At 44.4% G+C, this 22,256-nt stretch overlaps 1 protein-coding gene across 1 annotated transcript in view; it reads right to left on the reverse strand.

The window, feature by feature from the left end:
• LOC147430166 (uncharacterized) overlaps positions 1–17,435 on the reverse strand; it is a 95,222-nt gene extending 77,787 nt beyond the window's left edge. The window contains exon 1 of the mRNA XM_086494665.1: positions 17,162–17,435. Coding sequence (XP_086350791.1) covers positions 17,162–17,342 — 181 coding nt within the window. The 5' untranslated portion in view covers positions 17,343–17,435. The remainder of the gene's footprint in view (positions 1–17,161) is intronic.
• Positions 17,436–22,256: the final 4,821 nt, after the last annotated feature.

The following is a 22,256-nucleotide window of genomic DNA, read 5'->3' on the forward strand; positions in this document are numbered from 1 at the left end:
CAAGTTTTTGCCTTTTACATCAACCCTCTTCAGAGAGGAAAGCACATCAATACCCTTTTGGCTCATATGGCCAAGTCTCTTATGCCACAATTCCGTGTGAAGCAACTTCAACAACAGCAAGAAACTTGCTAGGCAAAGCTTTGCAGCGAAGATAGTACAAAGTACCTCTTTTAGACCCTTTTGCAACAAGCATAGAGCCCTTGAGCAACTTCCATAAACCCCCAGCAAAAATGGTAGTATAACCATGTGCATCTAACTAGCCAACAGATAGCAAACTTTTCTTAATGCCTGGTACAAACCTGACATCATTCAACACAAGCTCTGGACCATTGTTAAGAGCCAAACGCATGGTACCCATTCCCTCAATATTGCAAGCAAAATTATCATCAAGATACACCTTGCCATAATTGCCTGCAGCATATGTAGTAAAACACTCCAAAGCTGGAGTCACATGGAATGAAGCACCAAAATCCACTATCCAAGACTGAGATAGGCCATCATTAGCACTAAGCAATGCATCAATGACATATTTCTTTGAAATAAGAATGTCTTCTGCATTAGCTATCATCAAATCTGAGGGGCATAAAGCCGCAACCAAAATTTCCTCAACGTCTGACAACTCCTCAATGACCACACTAGAGGATACATTTGCATTCTCAGCATCCCTGGAGGAATCACTTGCTGATTTTTCCCCTTTCTTCTCATCTTTCTTCTTCTTATTTTGCGTTTCCTTCTTCCTTTCTTGCTCTTTGAAATACCTGCAATCGAGTTTCTTGTGACCCTTTCTGCCACATTGATAACAAGTGACATCCTTATCCTTTGTCTTGCTCTTACTACCCGCATCACGCTTTTTATTTCTACCTCTTGCATTGTAGGCAGAACTGCCACCTTCCCCACTAGACTTGCGTCTAATCTCTCCATTAGAATAGACCCTCTCACACCATCATACGTGAGGGTGGGACTGTTACTCAAGGAGACAACCAAGCCTCAAAGTTTCCCAAGTATCTGGCAATTTCATAAGCAAGAAAATAGCTTTCAGCTTATCATCGAATTGTTGAAGCCCACTGTCCTGCAACTAACTCAACACACCTATAAAAGCACTCAAATGCTCAGAAGCTCACTTCGAGTCATCAAGCTGCATATTCACCAACTTTCGCATAAAATGCACCTGGTTCACAGGCGTGGTGTTTTCATAATTGGACTTAAGCTTTTGCCATATTGCATCAACAGCGTCTAAACGCTTGATGTCAGTCAAAATGTCATCATTGATAGCCATTTTGATGTAGGCCATAGCCTTCTTATTAACCTGGCCCACTCTTCGTCAGACAAACTAGTGGCTTATTTTGTTCCAGTACATCTTCACAATTCTTTAAGTGAAGGATACCTTGCATGCGTTCTTGCCAGAGATCGAAGCCTTGACCATCGAACCGTTTGATTTCCATCAAACTTTTAGTGTCATATGCAGAAAAGGAAGAAGCCATCTTAATTCAACCACAAGTGTGTATACAAGAGAGATGCAATAGGCTGAAAATTTCAGCAAATAGTAGCAACCACAAGACTTTGCATACAAAGAGCCACAGTTTCTTTACATGAAACAGACCAAATCTGAAATTTCTCATCATCTTTCCACCCACTGACAGATGGGCAATCTGAGATTGCAATTCAGTTGTACTGGCTTTATTGAAGTCTTACATTTCGGATCAGAAGACTCAAAGGCAAAAGTATTTTCCATTGGTGGAATTTGCCTACAATAATACGATTCACTCTTCGACGAAGAAGACGCCATTTGAGATTATTGAAGGTGCTCCGAAGGTTCCACCCTTCTTAAGCACGAAAAATAAGGTTTTTGAAGCCGATCGGTACACGAGGGACTTGGACACAGCTTTTGCCAAGGTCCGGGAGGCTTTAGAGAAATCTCAAGAAAGACACAAAAAGGCAACAGATTGACACCGTCGCGATTTGAAATTAAAGGAGAACGATTGGGTGCTCTTACGTTTTAAGAAAGCACGCCTAAGAAAGAAAAAGGGAAAGGAGCGGCTTTTTCCAAAGCTTTGCATGAGATACTATGGACCTTTCCAGATAAAAGAAAAGATAAATGATGTCTCCTTTAGACTGAAGCTCCCCAATACTTGGAGAATTCACAATGCTTTTCATGTGAGTCTCTTGAAGCCTTTTAAAGGCGATGTGCCCAATGATGGGGAGCCATATGAGCAACCCGAAGTGGAGGAAAGGGAGGAGATACTCGTTCCAAAACAGACACTGGCACATAAAGATAGAAAGATTAAAGGTAAAGCGATAAAGCGGTTCTTGGTTAAATTCAAGAACTATTCCGCATTGGATGCGAAGTGGATGGAGGACCTGGCAGATACTCCTCAGATTGTGAACCTTTACCTTGAAGCATTCGGTTTAGCATAGTCTATTCTGATAGAACCCCGATTTCAGCATGGGCGGAATTTGTTGCAACAGGCTTGCACAAGAAAAGAGTCACTCAGCTCCTTTGTCAACAGATTGCCCCGATTTTTGATAATAGAGTCACTGATGTTCCTATTGGGTCTCAGGGATACTGTGAGCTGACAGTATTCTGTTGTAATGACTTTAAAATTTGGAATTCCCGATAATATGATATTGATTTGTACTTGACTTGTTTAAGTGGAGGAACTGATAGACGAGATGACTGCAATATTTCGGTCTGATAAATCTCTATAGACATGATTGCAATAAGGATCAATTAATCGGGCATCTGTGAGGTCCCGACTAGATCTAGATGCGATTGCTAAATACGTTGCCGATTAATCATGGTCTGAGATTGGAATGATTTTTGAACGTGATTTGTCATGTGGTGTCCTGTGATGTCAAGTGATGTGGCTGTCGATTGGTACATGTGCTAGATGTGTTGTTCCTAGTGCGTCGGTACTAACAGTCAGTGTCTGCTAAGACACTTTATATGGCCTCTGTCTGTTTTGCAAGCGTAATTGAGGGCGATACGATGCTTTCAAGAGGGGGGTATGTCACAAATGGGTGACGTGGCATGGCCCGCAACACACTCATACTATGGGGCAGCTGACCCGGACACCCCGAATCTGCCTAGGAGTAGACACGTCGCAGCTGTACGGCAGTCCCGAAAATTGCACCAGATTTCACGCTTACAGTGCTAACGTGGCCTGCCGGATCTCCGCTTTTCATGCTGATAGTGTACGGAAATCAGCTTTTTGTGCTGGCTGAAAAAAATTGGCAGCTTTTGAGAATAAGTTGCTTTATTTTTTAAGGCTTTTCACTTACAGCTTTTGGGGCCCTGCTTTTTGGGATCCCACGTAACTTATAAATAAGTGGGTAGGGCGCTCACCTCCAAGAGCATCTAGACACAGAGTCTCAGAGTGAGAACCCTCCCACTCTCTTGTACTTTGAACACGGATTAATACAAAACAAAATACCGAAAGGGGCGCCAGTCTTTGGGGCCAATATCTCTAGGCAGGGAACTCCGCCGGGCCGTGTCGAATCAATTGTGAATTGTGAACTGTTTTGAAGTGAATCTCTGCTATGTCGCGGTAGAATCTTGACTTGGAGTGTCCAAGTTTGTTACAGTAACTACCTAGTGTTATGATTTATCCGTTAAAGTTTTGGCATCTCAAGTGAACTGCCCAATGTGATCCCATTATTTAATTTGGCTTTTAGGTATTTATTTTACTTATTTGTCAAAGTCTTGGGTAGGGCAATTTACTGAGGTTGCTATATAACAACACCTTGCCTCCATTGTGTACACATTCAATTATTCATTGCCAAGATTGATTGGTTCAGGAGTCTCTCTCTCTCTCTCTCTCTCTCTCTCTCTCTCTCTCTCTCGTTGTCACCAGCGTGTGACTACTATCTATCCTTTTTGTTGATTTCTTTCTTATTATTTATTTACTTTCACTTTTTGGAAACACCCCTCGGGAAATCTAACTGCCCTGCATTGCATAGCTAGTGTGGAACTGTCCAGAGGTAGTCCAGGCTTGAGGGCAAGAGAGCACTAAGGTTGGACAAGGACTATGGTTAGCCAAACTGGGGTCATTGACTAGCCAAAGTGAAATCCTTTGCTACAGAGGCTACATTTCAGTTATGGGTGTGGCTGCAGTGTACAAAGAGAGTCAGATGACCTAGAAAGATACAATGGCAGCATCTCCTAAAATTTAGGGAACTACTATTTTGGGACCTGAAAATGTCTTCGCGTCATTACGTGCAGTTTGACATGGGGATCATTTTGTTACTCTGCGGTCTAGTCACAGAGGCTGCAGGTGAGATATTTTTAGACCCGAGAGTCTAAAGCGGGAAAATGCACAAATGAGTGACACTTTGCACTTTGAGGCCAGTTTACTACTTATAGAGAAGGCAAAAACGTGATTTTCAGCTATGAGAGGGGCAGCTTATAGGGAACCACAGCGTTTATTCCCTCTTTTAAGCAATAAAGAAATACCGAAAGGGGCGCCTAAGTTAGGGGCCAATCTGGTGTCGATCTACTCATACAAGTGCAATCTAGTAGCCTCTATCCCTCTCCCCTTTGTTGTGTCTTGAAAGTACAAGTAAAGTGGGCGTCAAATTAAATGGATGAAAGCAAATATGGTTTAAGTCTAGAGTCTACCGCCCTTTTTGGATTGAACAGACCGGTTTCATGGTTCCATCCCCGGGATCAAATCACTTTTTTCCATAGAAGTGAGCCTTGGTCAGTTTGGGCTTGAATACACAGGGGATCATAGACCAGACACAGGAAATTGCAATTATGGCTGATAGACCAAATGATGTGACTGAAGAGGTTTCCTCTTCACAGGGTCAACAGACACATGAAGTGGGTGTGTCTTCAAGACCACCACAGACGGATGATGATATATTCACGACCCAGTTGGCTACTGCTGTGGCTATGTTCACACAAGTAATGCAGAACCCGAGGTTTTTAGCCTTTCTGCAACCTCCTCTTCCGTCTCAGCAAGTTGGGTCACTGGATCATATTCAAAATCCTGTTAAGGCTCAAGCACAGGTGATTCATACTCCACAGTCAATGGAAACACCTGTACACTTGACGGAGAACATGCAGTCTCCACAACCTGTGCCTAAGGTGCAAGAACAGGTGGCTGAGATGCCAATCTTTCAAGCTGTACCAATTCAGCCCGCCACCTTTCAGCAGCCTATAGCTGGTTCTAATGGGTAAGGAAGCAACCTACAAGCTATGCAACAAGTCTTCCCACCACCTTCAGTACACCCTGGCTATTTTGGAGGTGGATCGGTATTCCAGAGCATGGCTGGTCATGCACCTGGAAATCAGTTTTACACGCCAGGAACAGTGTTTGGGGGTGCTCAAACGATGATGCCTAACCCCATGTATGGTGTTACGGGCATGCTACCAGGGTTTCAAAGCACTCAGGGCCAATTTGGGATGCCACAGGCAAATTTTGGTATGGCTGGAATTACAAATCAGCAGCCAAATGTGGCATTTCCAGATCAACTTAATTGCGGTCAAGGAAAACAAATGAACCCTAACAGTGTTCCGATGTTTCAATCACTTCCATATGACAATTTAACGCCGCTGGAGAGGCCAACTCCGTACAAAGAAGGTGGCAAAGGTGTGACTTTCACAACCTTTACAGGATTTGATGACAGGAAGAAGGCTCTCTCATTCCTCCAATAGTTTGACAAGGCCTATGCAGGGGAAAACTTTACAGAGGCTTCAAAGGTCCGCAAGGCAACCACTTTCTTGACAGGAAATGCAGAACAATGGTGGACAACTTTATTGCTTCAAGGGCAAGCTCCGTCCACATGGGTTTACTTCAAGCAAAATTTTGCAGCAGCATGGTTATCTGATGACTTTGAAGGAGATGTCATGACAGAATGGCACCAGCTTAATGCTGCCACTTGCAAGAATCTGGATGACTACAATCGGAAGTTTTGGAAAGCTCTACTTCCAGTAACTTCCTATAGGTTTGTGCCATTGACAAAACAGATTGAAAAATACTGTTGTGGCCTACCCAAAGGATTGAGAAAGTACTGCACGAAGACCAAAGTCACTACTTTGACGCAGCTCATCAAGGTAGCAAACACTGGCAATGGTTTGCTCAAGGGAGAAGATTGTGAATTCAATACTGGCATCAAGGAAGAATCAGCCAAGAAAAATTCAGCGAAGAAGTATGTTCCCAAGGAGTCTCCAAAAGTGACTCAGGAGCCAGCCAATGCAGGGAAAGACAAAGCTACGGCTGAATCAGAAAAGGGACCAGCGAAGAAATGGAAAAGACGTTTTCCTCGCAAGTAAGAAGAGCAAAAGAAGGTCCTGAGGTCAGAGAACAAATGCTTCATCTGTGAGCAGCCAGGCCACATTGCTTACAATTGTCCTACAAAGAAAAGGTAAGCTGATTTTGAAGACAAGGAAGACAAGAAAGGAAAGAAGCCCATGGCTAGTCTAGTGCCAGATATGGTGGGCGACAAGCCAAATTCAGATGCAAGTGAGCTTTGCAGAGCATGGGGAAAGGTCAGGGATCAAACAGTGCTTATCTTCTTTGATCTAGGTGCCAAAGCCAACTTCATTTCCCCAGAATTGGCTTCAAAGTCGGGAATCAGACCCGAAGAGATGGGGTATACAGCAGAGGCAGCTTTGGCATGTCCTGGCCATACAGAGGCTGTGACACCCATCATCGAAAAGTTGCGCCTACATATCCAGTCCTATGTAGATGCTGAAGAATTTTACATCATCCCACTGGACGGATGTGATGTGTGGTTAGGTATTCCTTGGTTATTTCGTGTACAGGGAATCATGGATGCCTACAACAAAAAGATCACTGTACAGAGCAGGGGAAAGACTCACATCCTGGATGTAAAGCTTAAAGGGGAGTCTATTCCCACTGTATCAGCTTCTGCTATTACTTCTGTAATGAAAAAGCATCTTTCTGCGTACTTGGTTTTTGCACGTGAAGTGTCAGATTGTGATGAATCAAATTTATATGTGCTAGATAAATAAAGGTCAATGTTTTTACAACAGTATAGTGACTGTTTTTCCGATTCATTACCGTCTCAATTACCACCAGAGAGACCCGAGGACCATGCGATAGATTTGGTGCCAGGCAGTAGCCCACCAAATAAGCCTCCGTACAGGGTTAGTGCGGCTCAACAAAAAGAGATAATGGGCCAAGTACAGGAGCTGTTAGAAAAGGGGCTGATTCAGCCCAATTCATCCCCATTCTGTTCTCCAGTGTTGTTGGTGCAGAAAAAGGATGGCTCATGGCGTATGTGCATCGACTACCGTGCACTGAACAAGAATACCATCAAGAATAGGTTCCCTATACCTAGAATTGATGACATTCTGGACAAATTATTAGGAGCAACTATGTTTAGCAGGATAGATCTAAAGAGTGGGTACCATCAGATCCGCATTAGATCAGAGGATGTGCACAAGACTGCTTTTAGAACAACGTTTGGCCTTTACGAATTTTTAGTGATGCCCTTTGGTCTCACAAATACTCCTGCTACGTTCAATAGGATGATGGACAGAATTTTCCGTCCACACCAGCAGTTTGTTGGTACATTCTTTGATGACATGATAGTCTACTCAAAGAATGAAGAGGAGCATAGGCATCACTTGGCCATTGTGTTCAAAGAGCTACGCAATCATAGGTTGCTCATCAATGCAAAGAAAAGTGAATTTTTTCTCGAAGAGATTCATTTTCTCGGACACATTGTCTCAAAGGATGGTGTCAGAATGGATCCTGCTAAAGTTGAAGCGATCAAGTCATGGCCAGATTTGAAGACGGTGCACGATGTCCGAAGTTTCTTGGGACTATGCTCCTGTTACAGAAGGTTTATCCGAAATTTCCCTGAGATTGCTTCACCTTTACATGCTCTTCAAAAGAAGGCAGTCACCTTTAGATGGACACAGAAAGAGATTTCAGCTTTTAATCTCTTTAGGAAAAGATGACTTCAGATCCAATCATTGTGTTGCCAGATCTTAGGAAGTCATTTGTGGTCCAGTGTGACGCCTGTGGTAGTAGACTGTAGCATTGGTGCAGTGCTAATGTAAGATGGCAAGGTAGTAGCCTATGAGAAGAATCTTGCAAGGGCCAGAGATGACCATGCAGGTCTATGAGAAAAGTTACTGGCTGTGATTCATGCGCTCTAAGTTGGAAACACTAACTGCTAGGTGCAGACTTTGTTGTCCAAACGGACCATCAGACCTTGCGATACTACTTGACACAGGCAAAGTTATCTGAGAAGCATATGCGATGGGCAAATATCTTGTCCATGTTCCACTTTCAAATTGTGCATGTGAAAGGCAACAAGAACGCTGTGGCTGATGCCTTGTCAAGGAAGCCACAAATTTCAGCTGTGTCAATTCCGTATCATCATGAACTTGATGATATGAGAGAACAGTATGCAAATGATGAAGATTTTGCAAGGGTCTTCGAGCAGCTAATGGATGGACAACGTCATGAACACTATCTTCTCAAAGATAGGTTCATGATGATCCATGGCAGATTGTGTCACAAAGCCATTGCGACGCAAAGTTATGGAAGAGAGTCATGTCCCACCGTATGCAGGGCATCGTGGTATCGATGCTACAGTTAAAGCGGTTGAGACATTCTTCTATTGGCCTACATTGAGAAGAGATGTGGATGCCTTTGTGCGAGAATGCCTAATTTGCCAGAAGGTCAAGTTTGACAAGCAAAAGGCACCAGGGTTATTGCAACCACTACCTATTCCAGATAAACCATGGGAAAGTATTGCTATGGATTTTATCTTTGATCTTCCGAGAACGCAGACAGCAAACGATGGTATTTGGACCATCATTTGCAGATTCAGCAAGCAGGCTCATTTTATTCCTGTCAGGAAGAAGATAAAGCCAGATCAGATGGCACGCTTGTTTATGAGCAATATTTTCAAGTATCATGGCATGCCACAGTCGATTGTTAGCAACCGTGATCCACGCATTACAAGTTTGTTCTGGAGAGGCTTGTTTGAGAATATGGGCACAACGCTCAAATTCTCTTCGTCATTTCATCCTCAAACAGATGGGCAGTCAGAAGAGGCAAATTCTACTGTCCTAGATTTGCTGAAGTGCTATGTGTCAGAGCATACAGGAAATTGGGAGTAGTATTTGCCATTGGTGGAGTATGCATACAATAATACAGTGCATTCGTCGACTGGCAAGGCACCTTTTGAGATAGTTGAAGGTGGCAAGAAAGGTCCTCTCATACTGCATACAAAGGACAAGATATTTGAAGCAGATAAGTATGTTCATGACATGGATGAAATGTACAAGAAGGTCAAAGTGGCCTTAGAAAAGACTCAGGCAAAGCAAAAGAAAGCAACTGATCGTCACCGTCGTGAAGTGGTATATTCACTTGGTGATTGGGTGCTTTTACGCTTTGAAAAGGTAAGGTTAAAGAAGATGAAGGGCAAGGAAAGACTGTCTCCAAAGCTCAGCATGCGTTACTATGGGCCTTTTCAAGTGTGCGACATAATCAGTGATGTTGCATATAGGCTGAAATTGCCTGACAGTTGGAAGATTCACAATGCGTTTCATGTGAGTTCTCAAACCCTATGTGGGTGATGTGTCAGAAGATATGCCAATTGAAGATCAGCCGGAAGTCGAGGAACTTGACGAGATCTTGGTCCCCGAACAGATTTTGGCACATAAGGAAAGAAAAGTGAAAGGCAAGGTTGCTAGGCGTTACTTGGTAAAGTTCAGAAACTATCCACCAATGGATGCTAAGTGGATGGAAGAAGGTGAACTTACAGAGTCACCAACTGTGTTATCACTTTACCTTGAAGAGCCTTCGATTTGCAACCTACCTTGACCCCTTGAGTTTCAAAGCTACATGGATTGTCAGTGTGACAATGGCTTCTGAAACAAATGATGTACATGGTATTTAAAGTGAGCTCAAATCAAATACCTGTTACATGAATGTTAGAGCTGTACAGATTGTCAGTTTGGCAATTGCTCTTATGGAATGTCCAAAAGTTTGGTTAGTGCTATAGAAGTGAGTATTTCTTGTCAGTTTGTCAAGGATACAGTAGTTGCTTCTATTAAAGGGTACATGTGTAACTGCATTCTTAAACTGTCGGTTTGGGTATGCTCGAAAGTGTTACTGGGCCCAACGTGTACTATAAGACAGTGGCAAAATGTGTGGCTATCATTTTGTCATTGGAAAGTTAGTGACTCAAAGCAATGGCAGAGTGCGAAGCTACCACTATGTCATTGGGACAGGGTTCACACGCAGGTAATACATGTGTCGACGAGGTGTTGAATACACAAGGGTTGACAATGAGCATGTATGTGTCGTACATGTGTCGACAGGTGTTGAATACATCAGTGTTGACTGTGAGCATGTACGACATAGATGCAAACGAGGACGTTTGAGATTTCAAGAGGGGGGTATGTCACCACCGTGTGACTACTATCTATCCTTTTTGTTGATTTCTTTCTTATTATTTATTTACTTTCACTTTTTGGAAACACCCCTCGGGAAATCTAACTGCCCTGCATTGCATAGCTAGTGTGGAACTGTCCAGAGGGAGTCCAGGCTTGAGGGCAAGAGAGCACTAAGGTTGGACAAGGACTATGGTTAGCCAAACTGGGGTCATTGACTACCCAAAGTGGAATCCTTTGCTACAGAGGCTACATTTCAGTTATGGGTGTGGCTGCAGTGTACAAAGGGGGTCAGATGACCTAGAAAGATACAACGGCAGCATCTCCAAAAATTTACGGAACTGCTATTTTGGGACCTGAAAATGTCTTCGCGTCATTACGTGCAGTTTGACATGGGGATCATTTTGTTACTTTGTGGCCAAGTCAACAGAGGCTGCAGGTGAGATATTTTTAGACCCGAGGGTCTAAAGCGGGAAAATGCACAAATGAGTGACACTTGGCACTCTGAGGCCAGTTAACTACTTATAGAGAAGACAAAAACGTGATTTTCAGCTGTGAGCTCATTTTCAAGTTTCCTTTCACACGTTAAGAGCTATGGAGTGCTTGCTTTCCCTCCTATGTACAGTGCGGTGCCAAGAGTGATGCCCTGCACGCTACGCACTGCCCTCTCTCTCCCCTATGGCAGTATGTTATGCCCCTCTAGTGGGCTTTTCAATTGACCAATGTACAATTGTGTGGGTTCATGCGCGATTGCCGAGGCAAGAGCCTCTTGCACAGGTACTGGATTAGCTAACGGCTAATCCCCCCGCAGGTACAGGTGAATTCCGAGAGGTTTCACGCAAGAAATCTCGTCCGATTCAAAGGGCAAGTAGCCCTGCAGGTGCGGGAGCTCGAGGACTTGCTACGGATGCGACCGGCACGCGAAACGGAGCCCGAAACAGTGAATTACAGCCTGCTGTGTATTTTTGCAGGTTTAGGGTTTTGCCCCAAAACGGTCCCTAATACCCCCAGGAGGTTCGGGGACACGAGGGGACCGCTGTACAGGTGATCTGGCGCATTTTCGGGGCTGAAAACAGAGAATTCAGCGTGCTGCAGATTCTCGCCAGGTTTTGCAAAGTGCCCGTATGTGTCGGGAAAGTCGTTCAATGCGTGGGAATACTGACTGTGAAGGGTCCTAGTACAGTTATGCTGCCGAAATCGGGCCGGAACAGTTGAAATTCAGCCAAGCTTGTGCGGGGCAGCTTATAGGGAACCACAGCGTTTATTCCCTCTTTTAAGCAATAAAGAAATACCGAAAGGGGCGCTTAAGTTAGGGGCCAATCTGGTGTTGGTCTACTCATACAGGTTCAATCTAGCAACCTGTATCCCTCTCCCCTTCGTTGTGTCTTGAAAGTACAGGTAAAGTGGGCGACAAATTAAAAGGGTGAAAGCAAATAAGGTTTAAGTCTAGAGTCTACCGCCCTTTTTGGATTGAACAGGCCGGTTTCACTTGCTCACTCCCCTTGGTCTCTACACTTCTGCATCGTCGACTTTGACATGGTATCAGAGCTTGGTGTAGCTCATGATCGAAGAAGCCCTTGGCGTGGAGGAGCAATTGTGAAGAGGAGAAGAACCTTCCTCGTGGTGTTTCCCCCCTCGCACTTTTTGTCGTTGCCTAGCTATCTGGGTTTTGAAACGCTAGGTTGTTGTGAGGATCGGTGGTGTTGTCTTGTCGCTGCCCTACACAACCTTTTAGAACGTTGGGACGGTTTGGAGACTTGTGCGGCTTGGGGATTTTGTTTGCGGCCTATTGGAGTGCGAGACGGTACGAGATTACCAGGTTTTGCAACTTCAACATGGTACCCCCTTGCTTGACCCCCCATGACGACATCGACCAAAGACAACCAAAAGCTATGGATAACGGATTGTCAACCATCCATTTAGCGGCCTATGCACGGACACAGTTCTCAAGGAACCCGACAAATTGTTTGGCTCGAGTTTGTGAAGTCAAAAGCAAATGGAGGAGTTCGTTAGAGGACAACGGCAAAGGTCAGCTGGACAAGGATGGCAATACCAGTACTCAGTTAGTTGCCTCGGTACCCACGAGGTACGATCACAGTTGTCATGAATGTGACTTGACGCTTTGTTTGGCTCGCGAGTTTGAAGCCAAAGGCAAAAGCATAAACTCACAAGAAGACAAGGATAAAAGCAAGCAAGACAAGGATAAAAGCAAGCTGGACAAAGATTACGGTAATAAAGATTTGACAGAGGGGATCGGCATCGCACACGTGGCGGTGGCCACAGTGGCCTCGACGTCAGATTTCTAGTCAAATGACAGGTGTCAACACTAGCTTCAGCCAAAGAGAGGCTTGTGAGTGGAAGAGGGGCAATGACTGCTCCCTATAATTAATTTGGACCCTTGTGTTGGAGTTCAAGTTATTGATGTTTGAACTTTGGACCCGTAGGTCGGAGTCAATGCACATGCATCTGGCAGGGAACCAATCAAATGCCTAAAACACTATGGATGGGTGCGCCAATTCATTGTTGTTGGTCGGATCATGGGTAGTAGGATGCGTTTCAACAATTCATTATCTTGGAGTTTTATATTTTGGACATGATGTGTTCATAGTACACGAATGAGGATTATGGGACGTAGAATGGTATACAGTTCAAAGTTTCTACAAAGGCAACCGATGCTCAAGATGGCATTACTTTCAGGTACAAAGTTGACGAGAGCAACACCGAGGTGTATCCAGTAGTCCAAGGCCTTCTATTGGGGTGTCCATGGTAGCTTCTTCACTGCTCGAGGTTCCTTTTACTTAGGGAAGGGAGAGAGTTCCGTTCTTTATTGAGAGAGTGCAATGGACACAAACAAAGTGAATGGACACTGTGCGTGAAGGTACTGAGACTGAGAGATAGAGAGAGAAGAATACGACACCAGAATGTTGTCAAACCCTCCTCCGAAGGCCCCACTCTCTATGGCGAGAGCGGTTTACTTATGATTGCACAAATCTCTACAATGCTTGGACTTGCCGACGATGTCGACGACGATGAGGACGACAACGAGACGGGCTGAGAATTGAAATCGCTAAGGGATGAAATCTGCAAATTTTTATTTGCTGAATTCTGACTCTGTGTCGGTGACGATGTCGATGGCGACGATGCGACAACGACGCGCTGAAAATGCAGATGCTGAAATCTGTGTTTTCCGGGCTGAAACTGTAAACCTTGCGGAAATTGACCGTGCGGCGAGGAAGTGCTGTGGGAAGGTGAGATCTGCGAGGTTCGGGACTTCTTCTGCGATGTCTAACGGCTGAAAACTGAAAACGCTGATTCTTCTTGGTGTTCCGTCGCGGTGAATCTGCAAAACGCTGGGGCTGATCTGCAAATCAAAAACGCTAGGGCTGAAAATGGTTCTGCTGTCACCGGATGTTCTGCAAATGCAAAACGCTAGGCTGATCTGTTGTGTCGTAATGACGTCGGGCTGATCTAATGTGCACAAATCGCCAAGGCTGGTCTTGTAGATGAAAAACGCTAGGGTTGTCCTGCTGATGCAGGAAACGCTAGGCCTCTTGGGTTCTGCTGAGAAGTTGCCTGTTGAACGAGTGCTCTTGCTACCTCTTCTGCAAGAAAGTGCTAGCCTAGGTTTGCTTATATACAAACTTACTCAATTTGCCCTACCTACTTTCCAACAAAAGTCACTTGAAAATAATAAGTGAAAAATGTCAAAAATAGGGAAAATAGGTTAAATGCACTGGACAATTCCCTTGAAGGATTCTGATGGGAATGCTTATGATCATGCTGTGTGCAACCAGAGGATATGCATGGTCTGCGAACAGACTCACAAAAGTGCCGGAACACTTCTAATCTAGACTGCCTAAACTGAACTCTTGTCGTGATGTAGCTTGTCCACGGACACATAAGGTTGGATGTGTCACGTGATAGAAAAAGATGCACAACAAAAAACGATGCTCTACAACTAGATTTTTAACTATTGAAAACATTAAGTTGGAATACAAACTCAGAATTACGACTTCTGCGAACTGATTAGTCAATTATGAGCGAAAGCGATAGAAACGGCCTTTGCCAAGAGAGCGCGAGAAGGCTTTATCTCGCCTTGCTCTCTTCTTCACGCAAACTATATCCGATCCTCCAACACTTCCCTTGCTCTAATTTGCACAAAATCCGCCGCTTCCACATAGATCACTTCATAATTGCCTTCATCAATCAGAACGCTCGTCTTCTCGATCTTGGTCCTCTGTATCAGCCCTTCTATGTCAGAACACTCTTGCTTGCCAGTTTCTAAGAATCTGAGAGAGCGTAAGTCTTCAATTTGTTTTAACTAATTGTTGTGCCGAGACTCACCGTGAGAACGGATCCTTTTTATTTTAATTCGAAAAAATAACCAGGCTTGTTTTCAAAAAAAAACACTCAAATTAAAACACTGCCGGTTGGCTTTGCTCTGTAGAAGCTCGACGGCCTTTGCTGCAGATGGCTTCAACCGCCCCTTTTGCTCGTCTCCTTCTCTTCAAACGACCACCAACCTCTTAAAAGCTCCTCCCTTTCCTGCAGAACCCTGCTCGACTGGCTCGTGCTCCCTTCAAGGCCCAACCCCCTCTCTCACGCTCCTCTCGACCTTCCTTTTCAACAACGCTGCCCTCCTGTGATTCTGCATGTCGGCTACGTTCTGGCCCTGAAGCTTCTCCGTGCAGGCAATGCCCTTTGCACTCGACGTGCTCGACGACGATCTCCTTATCCCTTGCTCGGCTCCGCTCCCATCAGCTTCGCAAGCACTGCTCGATGGCCTCCAGCAACTCGTCGGCTTGTGGCTTCCTGCAGACGCCTCTGTCCACCCTCTCTTCTTCTCCGGGTCGCCTTCGAAAACCATAACTTTGGTCTCTAAATCTATATTTGTCCAAAAGGCATGCAATGCATTCAAGTGGTCTTGTGAACTCCGCCTCTCAGACTTGAAACACCTAACATAGAACTCTCTCTCTCTCTCTCTCTCTCTCTCTCTCTCTCTCTCTCTCTCTCTCTCTCTCTCTCTCTCTCTCTCTCTCTCTCTCTCTCTCTCTCTCTCTCTCTCTCTCTCCATCCATTTACCCAAGCCACTTGAAGAACTTGGTTGCACTGATTGACAGGGAACCTATTTGAATAGAGGCCGAAGAGGTACAATGAACAAGCACACCCATGTGTAGGATTATGAGCTTTAGATGTGACCTTTACAAGTAGTTACGCCCATAGTTTTTTTCAGATGCAATGGTATTTTTACCAGACATATGCAAAAGTCCACCTATGGAAGAGTACGAAATGATTTTTCCTACTTTGTCCTAAGTTTGGAGCACCAAATGCTCGTTGTTGGTTATTGCACTTGTATTCTCCAATGATGTTTTATCCACTTCCTTATACTGACTACTTACCACCTAGTCCCTATAGCCTGGACTCTTATCAATGATTTTTCCACACACATGTAGCATGTGTTTTATGGAATTTAGGGTGTCGTATGATGTCATGTATGGAGTTCTTTGAGATGTAAAATGTACATTTCTCATCCACATGCGTTTGTCGTATGATTGCCACGTGGAAAAACTACGTGCCCTTCATTTAGTTGTGAGCTTACTAGGAGATGTGTCCCTTGACGAGACAACCCCTCAAATAGGTACAACCCTTCATGGTAACGCTTGATAGAAAACGAAGCAGCAATAGATCCTTTTCCTTCTCGCTCAACCTTCTGATTGCCGCATGGAAAAACTGTGCGCCCTTCATTCAGTTGTGAGCTTTTCAAGAGGCGTATCCCTGGACGAGACAACCCCTCGAATAGGTACAACCCTTCATGGTAACCCTTGATAGAATACGAAGCAGTTATAGATCCTTTTCCTTCTTGCTCAACCTTCCTCAATGATTGCTCTCAATGTAAAACTATGATCTAGGGTAGTATACCATTGTCTAAACTGAGCCTGACCTATATGCGAAGTAGCCTCCTCTGTAGAGACATACCGTGAAAAGTGAGATAGACAAGATTGTGCGTCTCCACTAATGTTCACAAGCTACTGTAAAGCCAATTGGTCTATCTGGAATCCCAAACCTCCAAACATCTAGTATCAGACCTGGTGATCCAACGAGACAGTCTACCGTACTTGATCCTCTCATAGCATTCCAACATGTGAAACCATATGTTCCTTGTCAATGCTATAACCCATTAAGGATGGCAAGCCCCCTAACGGTAGCAGATGTCTGCCATATCTGAGCTTTAAGGGAAAAAGGAAGAGAGACTACCTTTAAGACACATCACATAGGCTTAGCAAGCCAAAAAGTGAGCAAACATGCACTTATACATGTTTACATGTAGTCGCCGTATGTGAGTGTCTATCTATGGGAAGAATCGATGCTCAAAAAAAAAAACCATACACTTGGCCGTGTTTTTAAGGGAAAACTAACCACACAATCGTGATTTATTCCAAAATCTAGGGTATTCACTGGGATTTACAACTAAAATGCCCAAATTTTGACCTTGAAAATCAAGGTTCCACCAATTTAAAAGGGAGATTTTCATTTTCAGCCACGAAATTTACACTACAAAGCGGGATATGTGAGCACTGGGAAATGGAAAAACAGTACTTGTATGGAGTAGAGTTCGGACTCAAGAGTAGACCCACCGGATTATGAACCTTTTAAGCTCCTTTCAGTGCTTCTAGCACCTTAATAATGAATGACATGAATATGGATACAACTGTTTGGTGACTTTGGTCGGTCGCGCTCTCTCTCTCTCTCTCTCTCTCTCTCTCTCGGCGTGACACATACCAACGAAGAATTCACCAGGAACATTTTCTCGCCTGCGAGAACGGCCATCATGACGGGTGAGAAGTTGTTCTTGATGCTGTACAGCCTTGGGAACTGACACTTTTCTGCTCGGTGTCGGTGATAGACCTGATGGTGTTTTCAAGGGGACAAATGGTGGTCTGCTTGTAAGAAGATGCGCCATCTCTATCAGGGCATGTGTGTGAGCTGTGTGCACTCTGTGTGTGTGCGCGCTTGTGCGAGAGAGAGAGAGAGAGAGAGAGAGACGTCGTAGGAAACAGACCTTAAAAGAGAATATTTGAACTATCCCCGAACTTCGAAGCGATAGAGAGAGAGATTGTAATTTGAATGGGCATTTAAACTATATGTTAGTCAAAGTCCAACACACGCAGTTTATCTTTCGGCTATGACAACGACACGTGCTAGTGTAATGGTAGAGCTTTAGTGAGGTCTCGGGTGTGACCCACACCTCGCGAGGAGCGTGAACTAGAGGTGAGCCGAGGTGAACTCGGTGCACCACTTTTGTTCCTAGATCATCGGGTGATCAGACGGTTGAGATCAAAACCGCTCTGAGTCCCCAAATATGGGCCCATGGCTGACCCCGTTTGAGATAGTGACGAGGAGTGACCACCCCACTCCCCAAAAGTGATCCTTGATTCATTCGTCATAATGATCCCCTCAAATCCAGTTTAATCTCAACCGTTCAATGAATTTTGTGAACTAAATGTGAACTACATCTGAAGACACTTTCTAGGACATTTCTATTTATCACGGAAAACGCAATTTTTTACCTACATAAGGCCATAGGGGAGAAGTGGGCCTTTTTGGTGCAATTCCTTGACCATTGGATTGGAATTGTTGATGTTCTCCCCTTGGCATTTGAGAGCCTGTGGCCTTTACTGTGTGCATATGGGGCTACCACTTATTAAGTGGCTTTGTACCTAAATTACAGACCTCTCTCTCTCTCTCTCTCTCTCTCTCTCTCTCTCTCTCTCTCTCAGGACACCAGCAAGGCCGAACTAGACAAGGGCAGGGCCGGGCTAGGCGGTGTGGAACGGGGAATCCAACTAGGGCAAAGGGTCAGGGGCTTTGCTATATAATGGGGTGGTGGACTCTCAGGCTCTAGCTTCCCTTGTCTTACACTGGTATCAGAGCTTGTGTCTATTTTGGGAAAGGGGAAAGTGGTGCTTTCTAGCCACACAAGCCTTGCATGTCAGGGTCCAACACAGTGGGGATCACCCCTTGCTAAGGAGGTCGATGAAGACGAAGCCCGTGGGCACGCGAGCTTGGCAAGGGAGAGTCGTTGGGTGCAGGAGCACCAAACGGCCGGTGCGCGGGCTTGTTAGCGGCGCAAGGGCCTGCTTGGCGTTTTTCGACATAGGGCCGAAGCCCCTCGGGCTTTGCATCATTCGCCCCAAGCGCTGCAACCCCCTACGCGCTACTTGCTCACGGCCATAGCCGACTGTGCGTTTAATTTCCCACTTGAGGGCGCCCAACCCCCTTAGGGGTAGTGGCCATACACCAAAAAATTTAAGCATAAGGGGCGGTACTCACAGTGGGTACCCCACCCCCCCTACTCCACTCTACGTGCGAGTACGACAAGGCCGGAAAGGACGGCATCGACGAATCCGGCACACATTCCGACTAAAAATTTCTACGTTTTATGTAGAAACTCAGAGGTTTCAAGACCACCAATTGGGCGGAGTTGCAGTACAACTTTTTTAAGAAATCAATTACCGCTTTCAAGCCTAATTGATTCGGCTATCAAGAACTTGTGGAATTCCATATACGGCGGACAATTTGAATCACTCTCGACTGGACTACTCTCGATTTTGACGGAGTTAGCAAGCCTCATTATACTTTGCGCGTGCTCTCAATATCAGGTATTTTTTCTGAGTACTCCTTGCATTGCACTGTTTAGCCATGGATTGGATATCAATATGACATTCGATTTTGAGCAAAGTACTCCTGATCCTACCAATGATGGCCTGCGTCGAATCCTCTCAAGGAGAGTACCCGCGATGCTACGACAAGTGAAGATACTTACAAATTGCTCGATATTCAAGAATTTCGTGCACTTCAGACACGCATGACAGTCATGGCTGAAAATTTTAAATGAAAATGTTACTAAACTATCCACATTAGTAATTCAATTAATGCATCAGCAGTCTAAGAGTCCTGCTGACACGCACATGCATGAGCACGTTGCCACACAAGGGCAGGGCATTTTTAATCTAGGGCAAAGCCCAAATGCCGATACGTTGCATACTCTCACTGCAAAAGAGGTGGATGAATTGTTAAAGAACACCAAACCACTGATTTTTAAGGGAGAAGACCGAGGCCGCAATAAGGATGCAGTGAATATCTTTCTCAGCAAGTGGGATGGAATTCACGCCTTACGGCGTACTCCGGATGCAGTCAGAGCTCTGCAAACAAGCTTAGCTCTGGAAGGCAAGGCCTACAAATGGTGGATGTCTCTCAAGGAGAAGAACATCATACCACAGAGTTGGGCAACTTTTGAAGCAATGTTTAGCAAGGAATTTTTGCCTACAAACGAAGCCAATCGGAATTGGACGGCTTGGGACACGTGTTCCATGCGCCAATACCCATTACTCCTTGAATATATCTCTCATTATCGGGACGTTATCCTCAAGTTGGAAGGCTTAGATACCTTTCAACAAGTACGAGGGTTCATACGAGGTCTGACACCCGAGCTTAAGAAGTATGTCAAGACCCAAGACCCTAAAACACTTGCGAAAGCACATAATCATGATGATCTTGATGAGAAGAAAACACATAATAGTCACGTGCTTGCTAATATACATGGTAATACACGCACTCAGTATGGGCACAATGAAATAAAATTTCTAGTTGCCAATTCAGATGCATCTAAAAAACCCAAGGGGTCCAGGGGTCCTCTCTCTCTTGAGGATTTTAATAAAGCCAAGAAAGAAAAATTCTGTTTTCAATGTTTAGGAAGAGGTCATGGCAAAAAGGATTGTCCCAAGGGGAAATCTACTACTCAGGTCAAGAAGAAATCAGTGCACACAGTGCAACTACTGCCTCTTGAGTCTTCCTCAAGATTCTCTATAGTGGAAGTAACACACACTGAGGTGGTGCATGAATGTTGTCTCACAGCTTCCATGTGGCAACCAACCTTTGGACCACATGAGTTAGTACGTATGCACGGATACCTGCAAGGGCACAAGGTGCGCATCTTGGTAGATGACGGTGCTACTCACAATTTCATCAATTACGGATTGGTGGAAAAACTCAAACTGCCTCAAACTCTGAGTGCCCACCGCTACAAGGTAGCAATGATGAATGGACATGATACTGGAATATGGGATACTCAATGCCGAGCTGTTCCATTGGAAGTACAAGGGTACTCTACATGTTTGGATTTTCAGGTTATGAACATGGAAAGGGCTGATGTGGTTCTTGGTAGGGAGTGGTTGCATAGCCTAGGACCATCACTGAAGCGTAGCTATGAGCACAACAACTTGATGTTTGAATCCCATGGCACACATGTGTTGTTGTTAGGAGAAAAAGATATACCTTCATCACCACTTATTTGTACCATTGAGCTTATGCAGTTCGTTTCTGATAATGAAATAGATCAGGTTTTCTTGTGTTACTCACTGTCTCATTTTCTTTCTAACATTGAGTTTGTTGAACATTCCTCAACGCTGCATGCTTCTCTCTCCTCTATTCCACCAATTGCTAAATTTAAACAAGCAAACGTTGCTAGTCAATTACAGAAATTATTGAAGGAATTTCAAGATGTCTTTCCTAATGATTTGCCATCAGGATTACCGCCGACACGATCAGTACAACATAGCATTGACGTGGCTGCAGGCTGTAAACCTATTAGTAAACCACCTTATCGTATGAGTTATTCAGAAGCTGCTGAGGTGGATCGTCATCTTGCTGACTACCTTAGCAGAGGGTTTATACAACCCAGTTCTTCACCATGGGCTTCGCCTATCCTCTTAATGAAGAAAAAGGACAGCAGTATGCGCATGTGCGTAGACTACCGTGGCTTAAATGCGGTTACAGTTAAGAACAAATACCCATTGCCCAGAGTAGATGAGTTGTTTGATAAGCTCACTCATGCTCGCATTTTTACGAAAATAGACTTGCTGTCAGGATATCATCAAGTTCGTATTCGACTTGCCGATATACCTAAAACTACATTCCAAACATGGTTTGGACACTACGAGTTTTTGGTGATGCCCTTTGGGTTAACCAATGCGCCCGCAACATTCATGACACTTATGGATACATCTCAGGCAGGTGTTTGAGTTTTTACGCACAAACAAGTTATATGCCAAGGAATTTAAATGTGATTTTTAAAAGATGAAATTCATTATTTAGGGCATGTTATTTCAACTAACGGGCTATACATGGATCAACCCAAAGTGGATACCATCCGGAAATGGCCTCCTCCTAAAAATCTGGAAGAATTACATATATTTTTAGGATTTGCAGGTTTTTACCGAAGGTTCGTTAAAAACTATGCATTGTTGTTCCTATGACGAATCAACTAAAAGGCAAAGGTAAAGCTTTTCAGTGGGGATCCGCTCAACAACACAGTTTTGATACGCTCAAGGATGCATTAGCTACAGCTCCTATATTGGCTATTGTAGATCCTTTGAAACCATTCGTTTTGGAAACGGATGCCAATGACTGTGCTATTGGAGCAGTCCTGTTAGACGGACGGCCAATAGTGTCTGCCTTAAAAACATGGCGGCATTATCTGCATGGTGCTCAGTTTGAGATTGTGTTTGACCATGAAAGCATCAAATGGTTTACACAACAAACGGATTTAAAGGGTCGAAAAGCCAGGTGGTCCGAGATCCTTCAGGAATATGATGCCAAGCTAAGGTATTGCAAAGCCAGTACAATGTAGTGGTAGACGCTCTAAGTCGAATGCCAGAGATCAATTCGCTCTTGTTCACAGAACTTCATAGTGAATTTTTACATTCTCTCAAAGACAAATATGAGCATGATGCAACATATTCCAAAGTGTGGAGCCATGTTCAAAAGAGGGATCCTTCTCACTCCAATGACGGTAGTGTACAGTTAACCTCCACAC

The sequence above is a fragment of the Adiantum capillus-veneris genome, chromosome 22 (genome assembly GCF_014529385.1).
Source record: "Adiantum capillus-veneris isolate H3 chromosome 22, ASM1452938v2, whole genome shotgun sequence".
NCBI classification, from domain to species: domain Eukaryota; kingdom Viridiplantae; phylum Streptophyta; class Polypodiopsida; order Polypodiales; family Pteridaceae; genus Adiantum; species Adiantum capillus-veneris.